The sequence below is a fragment of the Leptidea sinapis genome, chromosome 38, assembly GCF_905404315.1.
Source record: "Leptidea sinapis chromosome 38, ilLepSina1.1, whole genome shotgun sequence".
NCBI lineage: Eukaryota > Metazoa > Arthropoda > Insecta > Lepidoptera > Pieridae > Leptidea > Leptidea sinapis.
In genome coordinates this window covers 1,140,571-1,161,553 of record NC_066302.1, presented here as the reverse complement: position 1 = coordinate 1,161,553, position 20,983 = coordinate 1,140,571, and the positions used below count along the sequence as shown (strand labels likewise).

At 36.1% G+C, this 20,983-nt stretch overlaps 1 protein-coding gene across 4 annotated transcripts in view; it reads left to right on the top strand.

Annotated features, from left to right (window-relative positions):
• The window catches only part of LOC126975888 (protein kinase C-binding protein NELL2-like), a 90,071-nt gene that overhangs the window by 52,403 nt on the left and 16,685 nt on the right, over positions 1-20,983 (top strand). For 3 of the 4 annotated variants that reach the window (XM_050823987.1, XM_050823986.1, XM_050823985.1), the window contains exons 2-9: positions 411-518; positions 14,628-14,778; positions 15,850-16,126; positions 16,202-16,357; positions 16,431-16,559; positions 16,637-16,730; positions 18,895-19,086; positions 19,806-19,925. In XM_050823987.1, the coding sequence (XP_050679944.1) occupies positions 411-518; positions 14,628-14,778; positions 15,850-16,126; positions 16,202-16,357; positions 16,431-16,559; positions 16,637-16,730; positions 18,895-19,086; positions 19,806-19,925 (1,227 nt within the window). Of the gene's footprint in view, positions 1-410; positions 519-14,627; positions 14,779-14,956; positions 15,055-15,849; positions 16,127-16,201; positions 16,358-16,430; positions 16,560-16,636; positions 16,731-18,894; positions 19,087-19,805; positions 19,926-20,983 lie in introns of those variants that run through there. The other variant, XM_050823988.1, reaches the window with a different exon arrangement.

Below are 20,983 nucleotides of genomic sequence, written 5' to 3'. Positions count from 1 at the left end.
ATGGATTACAATGTACTCAATGAAAAATCGAAGATATGTATGCTAAAATTAATAGTAGCCTAAAAAGCCAAATAATCGAGTTACACATTCTACGAGCTCTGAATATTTGAGCACATATCCTATGATCGGGAGATTGACTGGAAAAATGCGAAAGTAATTGATAAGACTAACGTTTAAGGCTTAGGTTTGTTTTCTTTCTTTAATGTTTTTCTTGGCTTTGTCTATTACTTCTTGTTTATCTTGCTGTATGGCAACTGAAACTATAAACGGGGAAGATGGGTTGCTTATCTTTTGACGTATTAAAACTAGAGCGTATTATTTACAATAAAGGATACCCAGGGACGGGGATGAAATTTGGAAGTGTACCCTACAGCTTGGGCTATTACAACTAAAGGTTTTATTGTCCACAGCCGCTGAACTGGACCTGCTGGCGGCCCTGTCTCTGCACAACTCGAGCCACACTGGCGTGACCTCAGTGCCCGGGTACCAGCCCCAACTCACTGCCTACACCCTACAAGGTAACATTCACTATTTAAAAGCCCCGCACGTTGTCACAGTGACGGATCATAGTCAAATTAGTCTTCGTGACGTCAGCAGTCATTTGCTAACGGTGATTTTGATTGGTGATCTCATGAGCGAGCGCTTGTACATCACTGTGACATCATTAACACAGCGGTCTTTACGTATTTCAACGAGCGGGGATTATAAAACCTCTGGCACTAATTTTATCTATATTGTATATGAGTACGGGGCGTTCAAGACCACCGTTACATAAGCCTATTCTCGTTGGATATTGGACATCCGCATCGATTATTAAGATACCCGTTCCAGCCATGAAGTATTCGGGATTACTTGTCTAATGTCATTTAAGGCATCTGCCTTAAAGGTGAAATTTGACAAGGTGTTTGTTCATTATTATTCACAAGTTTCACATATATTATTATTTCATCATACCCATTCAAAAAATAAATCGCGGGAACAATTTCAAGTTAAGGGAAGAAGGAATAGTCGGTCAATTTCAAATAAATTGACAGACATGGTATTACAAGGCTCCCATGACTTTTTGCAGTAGAAGAACTGAGTTGCGAGGTTTTCAAAATTACATTTCTGTCACTGTTTTTATGTGTTGTTTTAATATGAGCAGCGAGAACAATCATCTATGTTGGGCACTTAAAAGAGTCATTATATTGTTTCTTAATGACAGTTATAAATGTAGTGTCGCACAAAACACAGCACATGATAATGTATGGTGAGGCGCCAGTGGCTCGTCTTCTACACTATGTAATACATCCGAGTGGTAATGGATAGTAAACATTGCACCATGGTACAATACATTTCTCTTGCAATTCCACTTAGACAAGTTAATGGTCTCGACACACCTTCATACACCTGAAAATTTTATATCCATTTCCATTAATATCGAGTTTATTCCACGCCTTCGTGAGTAATTCCTAGCACATGAAAATGGATTAGAGATGATTGAATTGGATACTTCAGAATCGATCGTTTTAAGCATTTTGTTACTGTCACAAGCAAATATCCTTGACCTATAACAGATAGGAGATAGACAGGGTTTTTTTTATATAATAATTTTTTTTTGTTTTTTTTTTCATGTAAAAATGTCTCGTATAGGTGTTGGTTGAAAAAAGATTTAAAATTAAAGATATTCGAATCTAATGAAATGAAATTGATTTATATGTATATCGTGGTTACAAAACTATAGTTCTTATAATTAGTAGATGCACAGCACAATTCGCCAATAAATAAGCATACAAATAATTGATTTAAAATTTAAAATATTTTTGCGCCATTTTTATAACACATTATAAAGCTGCAATTCAATAATATCATAAAAAGGTTTCTAGATACCACCACCATCTACTGTTATAGCAATTTGCCAATTATATTTCAAAACATCAAGAATTATTTCGCAACAATGCTGTTATAATGAAATTGTTTAAGAGTGGAACTGTCAAATGTGCGTCACTAAATTCTCTCATAGAAAATATGTCTATACAAAACCAATAAAAATAATTATGGGTCCCAAATCGAAATAAAAACTATCCTATCTCTCAAGTTGGATTTAACTCCACTCCATGAAGTAATCCCCATTTATATCCGTTCATTAGACTAGGAGGCCATCGCGGACAAAATAAGTATAAACAATTTTTTTGGGCATAGTATGCTATATAAAATATTTTAACCATACCATTGATTTTTTTTATTGTAATTGGCGCTTGTCAAGATTAGGTCAAATAATCCTCGCAACATATTAATTATACTGATAACTTTGACGTTATTTTCATAATATATTGTTTAGTTTCCATAATTAATACTAATTTGTCACCATGTTTTTCTACTAATACAACAAGATTAAGATGCATATTTTTATCATTTAAATTGCTAACTGCGACCAATTTCTATTTTTTGTAGCAACATATTAATAAAATATATGTTATATATTTTGAGCATAAGCACAATTAAGAAAATTTATTGGATTCTTACTGATGCCCGCGACTTCGTCCGCGTAGATAAAAGGTTTTTAAAAATAATAAGCAAGTTTGAAATTGAAGATTAGAACATATCCTTATTCCAGTTCCGGTTCCCGTTTTCGCTCCCGTTCCCAACATATTATAAGAATCTATTTACAGGAAGATTGCTTTTTTTTATGACAATAAGGGGCAAGATGAGCAGGTCATTCTGACCAGCTCAGCTGATGGTAGTTGTAACGCCCTGCCCATTACAATGCAGTGCCGTTCAGGATTCTTCAAAAACCCAAAAATTCTGAGGGGCAACTGCGCTCGTCACCTTGTGCCATAAGATGTTAAGTCTCATTTGCCCAGTAATTTCACTAGCTACGGCGCCCTTCATACCGAAATACAGTAATGCACATCACACATTACTGCTTCACGGCAGAAATAGGCGCCGTTGTGGCACCCATATTCTAGCCGGCATCCTGTGCAAAGGAGCCTCCCACTGGTACTACATATACATACTTGCTATGGCAAACTGAACCTACTATTGGTATAGTTATCAGTTCATCGACATGATTTACAATTTTTCACAAATCCCGCGGGAGCCATGGATTTTTCCGTTGTAAAATGTAGCCTCTGTCTTTCTCCAAGCTATAGTCTATCGCTGTACCAAATTTCATCAAAATCGGTTCCGTAGCTCCGGCGTGAAAGCGTAACAAACAAACTTACATTCACATTTATAATATTAGTAAGGATGAACTTTTTGAAGTCCTAATACATAGTAACTTATCTTTGCTTTCAATTCTTGTAACATCACAGTAGCAGTAGTAGTTTTATTTATTCATTTGATTCGAATTACGTGCTTATCACAACGTATTATAAAACAAATTCCTACGCCGCGTCTGTCTGTCTGTATGTTCGGGATAAACTCAAAAGCTACTGCACCGATTTTAATGTTGTTTTCACCAATGGATAGCGTGGTTCACGAAGGTTTTAGTATAAAATATGTTGAGTTTTTGTATACATATTTAAATGCATTTACGATATTTGTTGGAGGGGTCGGAGAAAAATAGCCGCCTGGGAGCTTTCAACGAAACGCAGTTTAAATTAACCTAATAATAAATAAAATAATTAGTCTGAACATTTTAATACTTCAAAAAATTGGCAATTATCAAGCGGTTATTTAAAAGCTGCTCACACAAATACTATATTAATCCTAATCATTTTATTACTACATATTATAAAATCATTAATTTCCGATCGCTTCACACTACATAATTCCCGAATACTTACATATTTTTTTCTCTATTGACTGAAATGCGTCTGTTGGGTCAGCTAGTCATTAATAAAAACTCTCAATTCGTTCGTCAGTCCAGAGATTTTAAGCTAGAGTTTTACTTTCTGTTATCAAAACTACAACATTCTTATATTGTTATAATTTCAAAAGTGATCTATATAAAAACAAATTTATAGCCCAGTTTTGTGCATTACAATTATTACTGTTTATATTCCCAGTAATTTTATTACGGACATTTTGTATTACGTAATGTTTCCCGTTATTCATTCGCACCAAACACCCCTCACAGCAATTAGTGTGCACCAAATTGTATGGGCCGCGTAATCCCGCAGTGTCCGATCAAACAGGGCTATTAACAAAGAGATCCCTAATCCCTGCCATCCCGTTGGGCACTGCATTGTCGTTAACCCACAAACGCAATAGGATTTGTTGGAAATCTTGCCGGAGTGAATTAATCACAGTCTTAGGCTTATCATGTATTGGACATTGGAAATTTATGTTTATACTACGGGCATCCAATAGTAATAAGAAAATATATCTACATAATTTAATTTGTATTTCTCGTAAATATATGAATTGATAAATAAATTAATTAGACAATGATTTCTACTGCCCTTTGAAATAGTAGTAATTACAGTATGGCGATTGGTGACGAAGTATAATCCGGCTAAGTTTTAAAGCGAACAGTTGCTTAAAAAGTAAATGGGTTTCGGCTATCTCCGTTTTTTAAAAGAATATAGCTATCAATGTCTGCACGTTTAATACAATTGATTGAATCGCTTTTTTCTTAAAGAGTTTCGCGAGGCTGCTACAAAAACGAATGAACAACTTACATTTAGTCTTAAAACAAAATCAAAAGTAATTATAATTAAAATACAAATTTTAATATTACATGGTATGTATACGATCTCAGAATACAGAACAAACGTATTCTAAGTATATGATCCTAATTAAGATATAAGGCAACTTATATTATTCAATACTCATCAGTCCTTGATTAATATCCATATATATCTTACTGGCATAATCATTTTGAAGTAGTTTTACGCTTTTTTATCTACACTCAAGCTTTAAATCGTCTATTAAAGATTCTGAAACAGTAAGCTTATTGCCAACATTAAAACACCCCATGTCGTTATAACCATTACATCATCCAAACGAGTGTTGTAATGTTGTACTGAATTTCATAACAACACTCCTTTTTTTTTTTTCGATCCCTTCATGCGCAAAGACTTTCAACAGACAGCCACATTCTTATTGCTCGATGCGTGGTATCTGTATGAATTTAAATAAAATCACGTTTTCGGTTACGCGCGTTCCACACTACCAGAACGTCGCGCACAGTAAAAAAAAGTATATAGGTAATTCGAATCCCGCCATTTTTCTTGAAAAAATCAGCGATTCAAGTTTAGACAGAACACCGCTGGATATTTTAAACGCTGCAAAAGAACATAATATTAAAGTTTATTTTATTAATTGCATTATACAAAATGTAAATTACAACTAAAATACTTAAATATCATTAATACTTAGTTTATTTGTATATAATCAGTAACAGATGATATTAGGTTACTACTCGGACTGGCTGTTTTAATGTTAGCAGTAAGCTAACTGTTTCCGAATCTTTTAGAGGATTCATATTCTGGGTGTAGATAAAGTTTTGTATCCAACTGTTGCTAATTAGGTATTAAAACACTCATGTAATACTATTAACACATGAGGCGAAGCTTAGTCGCAAACCCGCATTCGTGTTTTAATACCCCTTATTACACAACAGTTGCATAAATAACTATAAACTAGCTGACCCGACAGACATAACACTGTCATGGCAACTGTTACTGAAACCACAGAATATAAAGCTGATGACTAGGCAGCGTGGTCTCTGATCTTAGCCTGCTCCTTGTGGAACGAATAAAAAAAAACTAAAACCACTGAGTAGTGATGGATACTTACGTATTCTAAAACTATGGATAGCATGGTAATTGCATAGCAAGGACGGTTAAAGTTGAATTTCTCGGTTTTTCTGCACTATAATATGTAGGTATGTATTGTACATACAAACCTTTATCTTGCATTACTCTATCTATTGCTAAAAAAATGCATTAAAATCCGTTGAATAGTTTAACCTCAATTTTCTTCATCATTTTCACAGCTGTCACAGTCAAATATGTACATTAATTTACTCAGGTACCTATTTATACGAATTTAATCTTATTTATTCATATAATGACTACATAATTGTAATTTGTGTCAGACCAATCAAAACAAAATTTAATTAGAACAATTTTATTGTTAATTCTGGTTTGTGTAAATATCGAGAGGGGATTGATCTTAGAGTCGTTAATAAGCACAGTTAGGGTCTCATACAGACGAGGTGTCGAGCGAAACGTCAAAAACAATCCCAGTTGCTTCCATCGCAACCCCGCCGGTTTCTGCCACACAATGGAGACTGCAGCCCTCAGTGACAGGTTGACAGTGACATCTGGGTCATAGATAATATAACCACAGTTGCTCTATGTTCGATATTTTCCTTTCGAAATGTAGATATCATTTATTTGTTCTCAGTAAACAGCGATCATTGTTCATTTACTTTGAAGGAAATAAAACTAAATTCAAGTACTGTTAGAAAACAGTACTTAAATTTAGTTAATAAAAATGATATTATTGAAGTTAAAGAAAGCGGCAAATAAAAGTGATCAGTAAATTAATAAATCAGTTTGCACTCACGGATAAGTGTGACATTTCGCATATTTAAAAATAAAGTACATTAAATAATTCAATACATGTTTACGTTCTTACTGACAATTTTAACTACGTAACTGTACTGACAAACTCCTACGTAAGCAAATAGCACTTACTGTCTACGTCCGCTACCTACCCTAAAACTTGTTTTTGTAGTTTGATAGTTCAGCTACCTATATACGCACTTGTTTATTAAAAAATATCTCATATTACATTCACTGCAACAAGGCCTTTTTTTACATCATTTCCTAAATTTTCCTAAAATATACTACCTCAATCATCCTGCAGCAGACAGGGTAGTTGCGATATATTCGAAGTATTATCGTATCGTTCCGAATGTGTCGTTGTCGATTTTGCGACGTTACATACATTCCAAGATTGATTACTAATAAAATATCAAATAGCCTGCTATTACTAATCTCATTCTATATCACCTTTATTATAAGACTTTGGAACGCAGAACTTACTATAATCATCGTAATATTATTTTAGAAAGACGCTCACTAACTAACAAGAAAACTCAAGTTCCGCAATCAAGCGCTTACTAACGCTATGTATTTTGCCTACGATTTCAATACTGGTTGATTAATCTATGACACATGTATTTGTCCTTGTCGCGCTGCAGTTGACATCATATTCTCTATCTCGCTCGAACCACCACGTTAATAATTCGAGATTTATTTGTAAATAAGAAATAGAATCGTGATAAAATACAAATACCACGTTCTTTTGTATACTTTCGTATGGTATGAAGTACCTTCACTCTTATATATCTTGGAAACATAGTTTTAACATTTTCTTAACACACAGGTGGGCTTTTTAGATTATTATTATCTTGCCACGAAAACTTTCTGCTAAGCTCGCTGCTGTTAGCAGACTAAATGAAATTACGACAATTGTCTGAATTTGTCTGCAACAATTTGCGCCCGCTAGTGCGATATCTACCTCTTTATTGTATATAATATCATTGATATTTTATTAAATTTCTCTATTATATGTGCATAGTCTTTGATAAAAAAAACCTTCACAATCAAAGAGGATGTCAATACTACGTAATAAGAGGCGGGACTGCCTAAATAAAAATTGAAATTTAGTTTAGTATGAAACGTGCAGTGATTTGACATAAGTTTGAAATGGTAGTAATTACAGTATGGCGATTGGCGACGAAATATAATCCATCTAAGTTTGAAAGCGAACAATTTCTTAAAACTTAGTGGATTTCGGCTATCTGCGTTTTTTACAAGTTTAAGGCCGTCATCTGTCAATGTACAATGACTGCACGTTTTATACAATCGAGTGAATCATTTAGGATATCCCTAAGCTGTAAACAATGTTCAATTTTCATCATAAGCAGGAGAGCTGTTTCCGGGCATTTAAAATAAACTTATTAAGAAAAATATCTCGTTTGATAGCATAAAATTATAAAACTCACTCACTTCACTGTCACTTCACTTGAAGAAGAATTATTAATCCAAAAGTTACGTAAGAGTCTTGCCAAGCACAACGAAAGTAATAATACATCATTATATATTTTTAGCTTCTCAATCGCAGTTGGTTTACGCCTGGGTATCGCTAGAACAGTTCCCCATATGTGGGGCTGCGGAGGCAATGTAGACAGCCGTCCTGCCACGTCGGCCCTTTTATACCATCAACGTGTGGGCTATCTTAGTCTGAGATCTATAGAACTTACTTAGACTTTGCTCAGACTTTATTTACGTAAATTTTAGCTGAGTGTAAGCTTAGCGTAATCTTTGATTACGTGTTTATAGTCGATTGACATGTGACATTATGCTGAGCTTAAGTTAAGACAGCCCAATGCTTTTAACAAGTTCGCATTTTATCACACTCAGTTAAGTTTTACGTGAGAAAAGTCTGGACAAGAACAAGTTGACGGCCTTATAAGGCGATAAGTCATTCTTATCGCCTTATATTGGGACGCGTTACTTGAAATTTTCATACAAACTTCTATCGCTGGAAAGCTATACGTCGTCCCATTGACAGACAGCGTGTACGGATATTATGTTTGTTCCTCATGTTAACATTATGATTGTCACAGTTTGTAGCAAATTCCTTAATGTGCTTATGAACATAATATAATACATTATCAAGAATGTATTGAGATGCAACAGTCAAAATTTTGTTTTTTTAAATTCTCTTCCATAGGTTGTGGTTCAGTAGATATATGAGTTACAAGAGGAGAGACAGAAGTAGCTAATGTATGTTACAAATGGTCTAGTTGACCAGCTAGCATCAGGGTCTCAAAGTTTAAGAAAAAGACGTTATTAGAATATTATGTTTTAAAAACACACATCGATTTCCAAAATTTTCATATTTTAAATAAATATTTTAAATTTTGAATTGATTATTCTGTTTGTCTTGATTCTATATTGATGCTGTTGCCGGAGGCTCGGCTTCAGATTCTTAAAAGTTATTATCTATATATATTTTTTTATTTATAATCACTTATAAAATGCTCACAGAATACCTTTATTTATTTACAGCAGCTACTGTTCTCAATAACTTTTGTATTAATTTACTTACTTTTTTGACTTACTCGTGTAAGGCATTGACTATTTGACCTTTGAGTATGTTTGTTGCATCACTATACATATTGTAAATCTTGATATAAAAGAGTGGCAATGAGGTTCATGCTACTTCTTCTCATTAGCTGAACCCTTTACGAAGTAGCAGTAGATTTAATAAGGAAAATATTATTTTGACATTCATTAGTGTCATTTTCATGACCTACATGAATTGAAAAGAGCGCAAAAAAATAATGCTGGCAGAGTTTCTTGCGCCGCATCTTCTCTCTCAGAGCGCCATTTGTTTCCGAAGCGGTAGTAGTATCTAGTAGTTATTAGAAATGACATCAAAAAGAATTCTAAAGGAATCAACTTAGAGAAAATAATTTATGCCTTTAAGTGATTTTGATTTGATTTGATTAAGAAGCCTCGAACGCTGTGCTTATGTCAACGCGCAGAATTATTTGTCTTACATCATTTAAAAAGATTTGTACTAACAACCGTCAAAAGCGATGTATTCACAGTGGGGTCCATTTCACGATGCTTACAAATCCCAGCGCTAATATCTATATATCGATAAACATTGCCAATGCAATGGGGTGATTTAATGAAACCAAAACATTGTTGGGGTGCACATTTGCTATTCATTGTTATAACTACGCAATGATTTTGCAGCAATAATATTGTATAGAGTATTTGGTAGATAGTATAGAGTACGAAGAATGGCGGTCTTTCTTTCTTTTTCTTTTATCATTGTTATGATATTTTTTTCTAAATATTGATTTATTTCTTATTTCGTTGAATCTTTTTTTAAGCATAAAAGGCATTTATTTTCTCATAGTTGTTGCCTTTAGAAACAAATGGCGCTCTGAGAGAAAAGAAGTGCCGCTAGAGACTCTTTCAGCATAGTTTTATTGCGCTATTTTTAATAAAATGTAGCATTTTACTGTCATTGTTATTGCTATAATAATCATAATCTAGTCCAAGGCTGTCCGATCACTTCGATATTCAGCTGTGGAGTAGTAGGATTTACGATGGAGCCATATTTTCATAAAAAAATTAAATTTATTTATAGATAATGCCTGAACTGGGACTTTAATATAAAAGTGTATACATTTACCCTTTAAGCTATTATTTATCTTTTTCCTTTTTCCGTTTCGTTTAGATTTTAAAGATATATACAATACAAACTAGATACTACAAAAGCTTTTAAAAATCAAAAATAAATTTTACATGAAGAAAAATATGCTATAAATGATCGGTCATTAGCTTTAAGTAAATTAAACAAATATCTAACTACGCTCATATTGTTACACATTTATATAACCAAACCCCCTCTTATATAACAAATATATATATCAGCTAGATAATTATTGTTACTTAAATATTGAACAAAGTAATAAACAGCGGTATATTTCAATTAATTAGAACGCGTTATGACGACATAGCTGTGACGTGACAAATTAGTCGTAGCTAATTAATTAATGTTTTATTATAAAACAACGTCCAGATTGATTGTGTATATAAATAATTGATTATTATCACTTGGCTCTTTAATTAAACCACTATTGAGATTTAAGTTAAGTTTTTGCGTTAACTTCTTTATTGGGGCCGACTTTGCCCCCTATTTGGCGTACTATTGAGGAATATTAAATAGTGGGTAAAAAATATGTATTTACGTAAATTTTGATTCGAATTTACAACAAATCTGTAACAAATGTACTCTAGAAATTGTTCACGAGTACGTCTGTCTACCTCGGACAAACAATCCAGTTAGGTTCAATTTCGCGAAAGAGGTCACTCGTCGAATCCAACAGGGATGGGCAGCGTTCGGAAAGCTCCGTAAAATCTTCTAGTCCCAGTGTGTGTTGCCAGTGATGACTTACGGTATACGGACGTGGTCGTTATCTATGGGCCTGATGAGAAAGCTCATCGTGGCTCAGAGGGAAATGGACAGGGTTTCCCGGGGAGTGGCTCGGAGTTTCTATGCGAGGTCAAATCAGAAATAAGGACAATCATATGAGAACCAAAGGCACCGACATAGCCCAAATGATTGCGAAACTGAAGCGGCAGTGGGCAGGGCACATAGTTCGACAGACAAATGGCCGTTGGGCAGTAAGGTCCTCGAATGGCGACCAAGTACCGGAAGACGCAGTGTATCTCGCCGCCTCCGCAGTTCCGTTATCCAGTCATAATAATTTCAGCGACTGATCTGTCTATAAATAATTTTTATATCTAGATCTACAGACAGTGAAATAAACGTATTATTCAAATTACACGCATAAAAAATAATAATAATTTTTATATAACTCAATAACACAAATACCTTATCAAAATTGGGGAGATGTTAGAAATATCTTCTTAAAAATTTAATAAACCATAAGAGTAATTCATTACAATGTGTTAAAGTTTCCTGCGTGGCAAAAAAAACACCAATCTTCAGAGCGATAAAATACAGAAACTGCGCATTCATAAGCAAAGTGCCACAGCCAATTATTAAAAAATAACAAGTATGAATCATTCCCGAAGATCCCTCGCCGCCAGACAGGCTTCCCTTGACAATTCTTCTACACAATTTAGCATTTACCCTTCGTAGTATCTCACCGCTTACACCACCCACGTGCCTAGTTATTATTTCACGACCCTTCGTTTCCGTTCATCATTTAAAGCTTATTGCGCATTTTATTAATATTTACTTTTCGACTGAGCTACGGACTCTCCCCACCAATTTTATAAATATTAATGTGACATACGCTACACAATATACCCTATATTAAAATATTATCTATACTAATATTAAAAAGCTGCAGTGTTTGTTTGTTTGTTTGTTTGTTTGAACGCGCTAATCTCTGGTACTACTGGTCCGATTTGAATGATTCTTTCAGTGTTGGGTAGTCCATTTATCGAGGAAGGCTATAGACTATGTGTTTTTTTCAAATTTAGGGATCCGTAATAAAATTGCTATTTTGTAACACAAGGTGTAAAATCGAAAACCTATTTTTGCGTGCGCTGCAAAAACTATTGACAATAGAACAAAATGATGTACAGTATAATATAGACAATATTTTAGTACTTATAAAACTATCGCGTGAATTATACTTTATATGGCAAAACAACGTTTGCCGGGTCAGCTAGTGTGTTTATAATTAGTTAAAAATTTATAATATTTTTTGTACCTACTATAATATTCTTGTAGATATTAGTTTGTAAATTGTATTTTTTTAATACTGTCTTAAAGCATAGTTTTAAATTATGAATGCCATGGTATCTTGCATTAAAATTAAACTCTTATTCATATTTTTGAAGTGAAAACTTCTTTACTTTTCTTGGGTATAAAATGTTAAACTCGCGTCAGGGCACGTGACCTGATCGAAAATTCGTAAGACAGTCGTTGAAATTATGGTAAAAGTTTTATTCTCGTAACTAATTATAGTTCGGCAATTTCAACATACGGTCATTGGACCAGTGGTTGAATTATTGTGATTGCGAAGCCAAAACACCGCGAGGTCGAGGGATCGAATCTCAGCTGTGAAGTATTTTTACAGTTTATTATGGATGAAAGTTGATTTTCCGAGTGATAGACTTTTTAATGTAAAATAGTTCTGAAGTGATAATTTTTTATGTAATATAAATTGTTACTTTTGTGTACGACAGCGCAATAAATGAATATTGTATTTAACCACATAAATGCAACTACTTTTATTCTAATAATTCAAGCAATTCGTGCAAAATTATTCCATAACCATTCCAAAAATGCACAAAGTTAATGTTCAAGTTTTCACTTCTGCCGGCACTCCCGGAGTGCAACCCGTATTGTTTTTACTGTTTATATAATAATGCATGTAAAGAGTATAATTTTATAGTTGTCTAAGTAAATAAATAAGATTTTTAATAATTTAACGGCAGTATAAAATAGCCTACTATTATTTGCGATACTAAGCACATAATATATTTAGTGACTATAGCGATATTACTCGTGTAGATTTAGACTGCGACTTAAAAAGCGTACTAAGGCTGAGATCTATAGACTAGTATATATTCACACTTCGCTCAGGCTTTCTTCCTACTAATATCTTCCCTTTCTTGGCGTGCGTCCGTGCAGAATGGGCAACTACTAGTACACACATAAAACTTATAATAGCTGAATGTGATAAAACGAGATCTTATGATTTGCATTGGGCTGTCTTAGCTTTTTTTAAGTTCAGTATAATTTATCTGTCAAATTACTATTAAAACAAAATATAAGATAATACTAAGCTTATACTCCGCTAAGTTTTAAGTAAGCAAAGTCTAAGTACGTCTCTATAGAATATTGAATAGGATTTTGATAAAATGGCTTCAACTTTTTGCCGTAGCACCTATATCCATTTCTTATATATTTTTTATTATTACTGTAGAAAAATGATATTTATGTAGGTCACGATTCAATTTTGTTCATATTACAACGCACCTAGGCGTATGAACCATTCATTTTTATGGTCCTTCGAGCCAGATCGGTAATGCAGCCGATATTACATAAGGCGTTTAGAAAAAGTGAGAATACGTGTGTTGCCGGTAATTTTTTATTTAATTTAAATTTTGGTTTTTTTTAAAACTCATCCTGCACACCTAAACATTCCTGCACTGCAGCTTTTATCATCATAATTCAGTCATCCTTGAATCTCTTTCCTTTCACATAACTTTAATAATCTTGGAAAAAGGTTTAAATCACTCGGGGGTAGGTTGAGTGAATATGTATCATTTTCAACTATTTCGCAGCCGAACGGCGGTCCCTTGAGCCTGACGGTATCTTTATGGATAAAAACAATTTCTTCTTGTTTGCCTCACCGTTTCTCACGATTTTCGTTCGCAGTTATTTGTTCTGCATATAAAGATTCTCCATGGTCGAGTTATTCAATCGATTGTCTTGAATCTTTGGAGAATCTCAAGAGGCGAGAGTTTGGGTTTGGACCCTGCATCGTTCAATCCAATTTCTTGATCCATATAAATATGTACATGTTTGCTATAAATATATTAGGTAAAATAGTAAACTAAGATGAAAAAGGGAACGTATGAAAACGTTTTGATTACACAGTAATAAGTTGTGCACAAAGTATTTTGGCGGCGAGCCAACACTGCCTGTAGGTACATTTGTATTGAAGTCAGCCTGGCCTCGCACTGTTGCTACGCCATTTCCACGAAAACAACTGATTTTAATCAAAACTTATTGCAGCCTACTGAATATTTTAAGCCAATAGCCACTGTTACATTATAAATTCGCCAAGTTAAGCCTTAATTCTTCGAATTTGATGGACTTTGACCGAGTTATATTTGCTTTAAATGCTTAAAGCTTTAATGTTGAACAAATATTCTATAGATAAGCTAATACCCTTTTAAACGGACACCAAAAGGAAGGCGATTTGCATACCGTACTCAGATATTTGTTAAGACATCTGAATTATTCTTTATTAGTCAAAGTTCTAGCAATGTAATTCATAGATTCTTCTTCTATACGAATGCTATGGAATCCTTTACTATACGCGTATATCAATCCTATATGCGTGATCGGAATTACAATTGGCCAGGTCTCATAAGTCTATTATTTTATTCTAGGTGATTCGCGATTGCTGCAAGTAGAGGGTGCGGCCTTTGAACATGCCACAGAGTTGCTACGGCGATCTCCAGAGTTCACTATACTCACAACTCTTCGACAAGAGCCGGCCAATTCCGGTACTATACTGTCCTTCTCCCATGGCTTTAATAGGTAAGACCGTTAATACTTCAGCACATAAGAGCTTTACGCGTTTCTTAAACATATAAAGACGGTTCACACTGTCGCGTGCATGGTTTAAATTAGATTGTTGTATTAATTCAGAATATTTTAAGGTTAAGCGCGAGTCTAACAATATTGGAGAGTAATAAAGAATTTTGTCGTCACATAGAAAAGCAGCAAGGTCGAAGGAAGGGTGAAGTGACGTGAAGAGAGAGGTGCAAGGTTCCCGCTGTAGACCACGATGTATACCCCTGGCGGCTGCTCACGGTGAGTTCTAGATCTCAAGATCGCTGCGCGCGCACACGAGTTGCTGCTGACACGTGTGCGCGCGCCAGGGGAGAATCATGTATCTTGGAATGTCCTGTGCCTCGGAATGTCCTCCTCGATCCATCCGTTACCCATTGCGCTCATTGTGATCTCTGCATGGCCGTATGTGTGGACGGGTGGGCCGACTTGCATGCGACCCCGAGCCTCTCCGTCGCCCCGTATTGTGCTATATGTCTTGACGTGTTGTGTTTGTATGTCTATCCGTCCTTCGCGATTCTCCTGTAAGTGTTACTTGAATGTTGATGTGTGTGCGATGCCGGCTCCGCGTCCACGAGGAGACACCGCTGGGCTTTGCACTTGCATTCCAAGCGACATGGCTGTCATTATTGTGTGTTCTTCCTCTGTCTGCCCAGAACTCAGCTGGGGTTCGTTCGCCGCGATGAAGACCCGTGGCTGAAATTTCGCTTTTCGGTAACTAATCATCCTTCAACTCTTAGGGCCCGGTATCCAAGCTCACCAGGCGCGATTATTTATTATTTTATACCATCAGATATCGTATAGCGCTGTCAGCACCGAACGCGATTCGTTCCGAGGTACATGGTCCCCCATTCCGGCCGAGCGATATTGAGATGTAGAGCGAACTGCAGGCATTCCGTTCGCGGTCGGTCCCTTTCCGTTTGACTTCCGAGTTGTTGTGTTGCTTGCTTTTATATTGTGTACCTCGGAACAGTTCGCTCGGAGGGAGGTTCCGAGAATGCAATAGCGTATTTAGTAGCAATAGGATATAATGTTCAGGTACCTTGAACTGCAGTCCAGCGGGCGCCGGGATGAAGTTAGACTGCACTACGTGGCGACAGGTGGTACCGCGCCGAGGGTTGAGACATTCCCCTTCAGACTGGCCGACGGTGTCTGGCACCGGGTGGCACTGGCGGTATCAGGAGCACAAGCCACTCTGTTCGTAGACTGCCATCCACTTTACCGACGTCTCATACCACCACCTGATAGAAATTTTACTCAACCCCAGCTCGCACTTTGGATAGGCCAAAGAAACAACAAGCACTCATTATTCAAGGTTTGTATGATAACTCAATGTCTGTTACTTTAAAGGTTTTTCAATTGTAAAATAGAGATTGTTTCTTTTCTTCAGGGAACTCTTCAAGATGTAAGGTTAGTTAGTGGACCACACGGCTATCTAGTTCAATGTCCAGGCTTAGATTCCGAATGTCCTACGTGTGGCCAGTTCGCGTTGCTACAAGCAACCGTTCAGGAACTAACGTCGCATATTCATGACTTATCCCTCAAGGTACTATTTTATGAATAAGATCTTTGAGATTTGCTAAACGAGATGATATCTTAATGACACCTACTATTTCTAGCTTGTAGGTACCGAAGCTCGTCTGTCACGATTGGAGCAGTGCGACTGTCAGAAGTCTTGTTATTCAAATGGAACAGTTCATGCTGATGGTGCTACGTGGCAAAAAGATTGTAATCGCTGTTCTTGCGTGGTAAGATACAATTAAGGTCCTTTTGTTGTTCATGCCGTATTAAATCACTTTTGACGCTGACATTTGTACTTTTCCAGCATGGAGAAATTAAGTGTAGGCCTGTGGAATGCGATAGGGCAGAATGCAAAAACCCCGTTCTACATCCAGGTGAATGCTGCCCAACGTGTTTAAGTAAGTATCAGCCTAGTATAATTTGTTGTCCATTACGAGGTTATATTACTAAATTACTCACTCTAAATAAAGACATTTAAGCTCGGCACAGATCTAGAGTTCATATGGCATTATTATAGCACTAGGAAAAAAGGGATTGCTGGGTGACAAATTTTAGTAGGCTTCAAAAGATACATAATAGCTTCAAGGGTAATTTTTTTTAACACTTTTATATTAATAAAGTCCCAGCCACTGTGCCGGCATCATCTATAAATAAATTTAAATGTTTTATAAAAAAAATGGCTCAGTCGGAATTTTTACTACTCCACAGCTGAACATCAATGCGATGGGACAGCCTGGGACTAGATTATGATTATTTTATAGCAATAACTTTTGTAATATTTGTATATTTTATTAAAAAGCGCGCAAAAAAAAGTGCTGGGAGAGGTTCTTGCGACGTTTTTTCTCTCTCAGAGCACCATTTGTTTCCGAAGCGGTGATAGTGTTTGAACTGACATCAAAAATAAATCTAACGGAATCAAGGAGAAGATATAATTTGTTATATATACGTGTGTCACACTAAAAGTTTTGCGTAACTTAAAAAAACAACATGTTATAACCAAAATATAATGTTTATTGCTTTTCAAAATACTCTCCTTTACATTTTAAACATTTTTTCATGCGATCGAACCATTTCTTAAAACAGGAGGACCACTGATCTGAAGGCATGTTTCCTACGCGCTGATTGAACGCTATCACTGCCTCTTCGGAATTTGTAAAAGTGAAACCTCTCATCAAATCACAAGGTGCTAGGTCGGGGCTATGTGAAGGATGGGTGACGAGTCGTACTTTTTTGGAAGCAAAAAATTACTTAGTTTTGTTGGCCGTGTGTGAAGAAGCGCTGTTATGATGTAGGAGAACGCGGCTTTTATGTCGTCTTTCGCAAACTTTATTTAACACCCTGAGTAAAGAAATGGTAGAATACCACTCGGCATTAACACTTTTTTGATCTTTAAGTGTGCAGATGTACAGATGGGACCCGTAGCATAAAAAAAAATTGCGATCATTTTTTACCAACGTTTCTCGCCTACCTCACTTTTGTTGCCCTGTTCTCATTTTCAAACACCCATTCACACACTCACATTGCTGTTCTTTTCGGGTTCATAACAATAAATCCACATTTATTCTCCTGTGACAATGTCATATACAACATTAGAATGTCCGTGGTCGTACTTCATTCGCATCTGTGAGCACCATTCCACACGAGCCCACTTCTGCTCCGCTGTCAGTTCACGAGGGATCCAACGACAACAAAGTTTCAGAACTTTCAATTCTTCGTGTAAAATTTACTGAATTTGACTCATACCAATCCCCACTAGTCCTCAAATTGTCTCATAGGTATTCCGCAGCTTTTCTTCAATAAGCCCTTTAACAGTAGCGACATTATTTTCGTTGACGGCAGTTGAAAGTTCACGAAATTCGTCATGTAAAGAAATTCGACCTCTCTCAAGTTCAGCAAACCATAGCCTCAAGGTGCTCAAGCAAGGTTCTTCTCTCCCAAAAGCATCTCATTTTGAAGACGAGCGGCACAGTTTTGCGGAGAGACAAAACTTTTAAAATAAAAAAATCATCGCTCTAAAATCTTTTTGACTTAATTCCATTTTCGTTGCGTACGTAGAACTTTGATAAAAAAAAAATGACAAATGATTTCCCGCCAATTGTTTTTTTTTATTACTAAGAAGGTTGCAAAATTTCAAAATATAACATGAGTGTGCCCCGTGCAGCAATGCATATCTGAGTTACGTTATAATAACTAACAAGTTACTCTTACGGGTATATAGCGCTATACTTTACAGCAATGTTTTGTTTCCGAAGCGGTGGTAGTGTTTCAACTGACTGAAAAACACTGTTCTACAGCGTAGCTACTTGCTATGCTAATATATATTTCGATAAATTAGATTAGATTATAGATATTATCCTAATAATATCTTCCCTTTCTTGGCGTGCGTCCGTGCAGAATGGGATGTCACTATACCAACTTAATGGCTGACAAGCTTTTTCTGCATATTTCAGTATAAATATAACTAGTCATGGCCATGGAAAGTAATAGGTACAATTTAATTGCGGTTACATAAATTACTAGTTAATCTCAACGTTAACAACGGGCTTAAAATGTTGTTTTCAGGACAATGCTTGCTGAAAGGGACGCTTTATGAGCATGGTGAACGATTTGCTCCTAAAGAGTGTGCGGAGTGTGTTTGCCACGATGGTACTATGCAATGCACCAGGGTGGACCCGGAGACTGCTTGTCCACCTCTGCCTTGCGATCCACCGGATCAGTTCACCGTGCCAGGAGAATGTTGTAAATTTTGTCCAGGTACAGTTTACATGGAATCATGAAAAAAACTTGAACTTATTTTTATCTTTTTAACGTTAAACTTTACTTTTGCTTGAAGTATTCTGTTAGAAGAGACGAAAATATGCTCACTGAGTGGCATTCCTTGCGGCGGCATCTTGTCGGGTCGTCTCCTTTCTTCAAATATGTGCGAAGGAAACGATGACTGGTCCATGCGTCAACTCGTTGACGGGCGCTGCTAGTGGTGCCAGGTCGACCTGTTATAGTTAATTACTCATCGTATTTGTTGGTGGCAATTACTAATTGTGACATCAATCATAACCATCATGTTCACGAAGCATCCTTACACAAACAATGAGTTCAAGCTGTTAAAGTTTAGGCATCCAATATACAACTACAATATACACCTTTTTATGAACAGATGGTAAATTCAGTAATTAAAAAAAAAATGTAGTGACCATTTAAATGTGCTTAGTTTAAGCCTATTGATTGACTTTGAAAAATATTATGAAAATTACTGTAAAAACAGAAGAAGCAAATAATTATTGATATAATGTCGCGGAATAGTGCCGCTGCCGAAGTGTCGAGCTGGAGGTCGTGTTAGTCGTATGTTAGAGAATTGCACTCCAGTAATGACAACTTTAATAAGAATGACATTAAAATCAGTAGGGCTATGGTTTACTGCATAAACCTCGTTTAGTTTCTTTATTATTTTGTTCAAAATAGCCGTCGTGTTTTAGGTGTGGATTATTGTAGCATGGGACATTCGTGCGATGAAAACGCAACATGCATGAATCTCAACACTAAATACACGTGCAAATGTAACCAAGGATTTCAGGGAGATGGACTTACTTGTGAAGGTGAGGTTTTGTTTAATCATAACAATTCCGGTGTTAAATTTTGTTAGTTGAATTTCCAGATGCTAGAATACCTTTGTTTATATCATATAAGCCACCCCATGTTTGTAGAACCCGTAATAACATTTATGCATTTTATTTACTATTCATTCTAAATTGAAAAATTCATAGTTTCGAATATGCCTTTTACTTTTAAGGTTATAAACTTTATCTTACTGTAGAGTCCAGTTATTTATGTATTTTATATGTTTAAAGTATTTTCTCCTTATATGCATGATGTGGGACAAGAATAATGCTTATTAGTATCAGTCGTCATGCCAGCATTCAGTCATCCGCAGGGCATTTGCCGCTCTTAATATACCAGCTGTTTTAGAACCTAATGGTATTATCCGCCGCGATGGCAAGCGTCCTCTCGGATGGAATTACTCTGGTGGCTTGGGTACGGGGAAGAGCGCTGGTGTGGGACGCGTCTTGCGTCGATACTCTGGCTCCTTCTCATGTCCAATTTACGTCAGTTGGTGCTCGGGCTACTACTTCGACTGCCGAAGACAGCATGCGTTGCAAATATTATGTTGGTCTCAGTGAGTCATACATCTTTGTGCCGTTGTCGTTTGGTGTCGAGACACTTGTCCCCTTGGGGCAAACAGGCGCGTAGAATGTTCAAAATACTATCTTGGCGCTTCAATTATAAGGCTACTGGAAACCTAAGCGCTGGCAACTTTTCGGTCAACGGATCAGCCTAGCTATCCAGCGCGGAAATGCTGTCAGTATTCTTGGTACGCTTCCACGTAATGATACTTTTAATTTTATGCAGTCATGTAAATATAGTTATAAGATTTTTTTTGTTTGAATAAATATACGCGAGAATAATGCTCGAGTTTAAATTATATAAAAAAAAACGTAAGTGGACTTAGGCCTAAATGGCGATGTGCCCTGGGTCATAATGAATGACGGCTGAACCTAAAATCGGAAACGACCAATGGCAAATGTTGCTACTAATGCTTGCTACTTTGTGATGTCTTATGAAACGGACAAAAATTTTTATAGTTGCAGTAATGTCC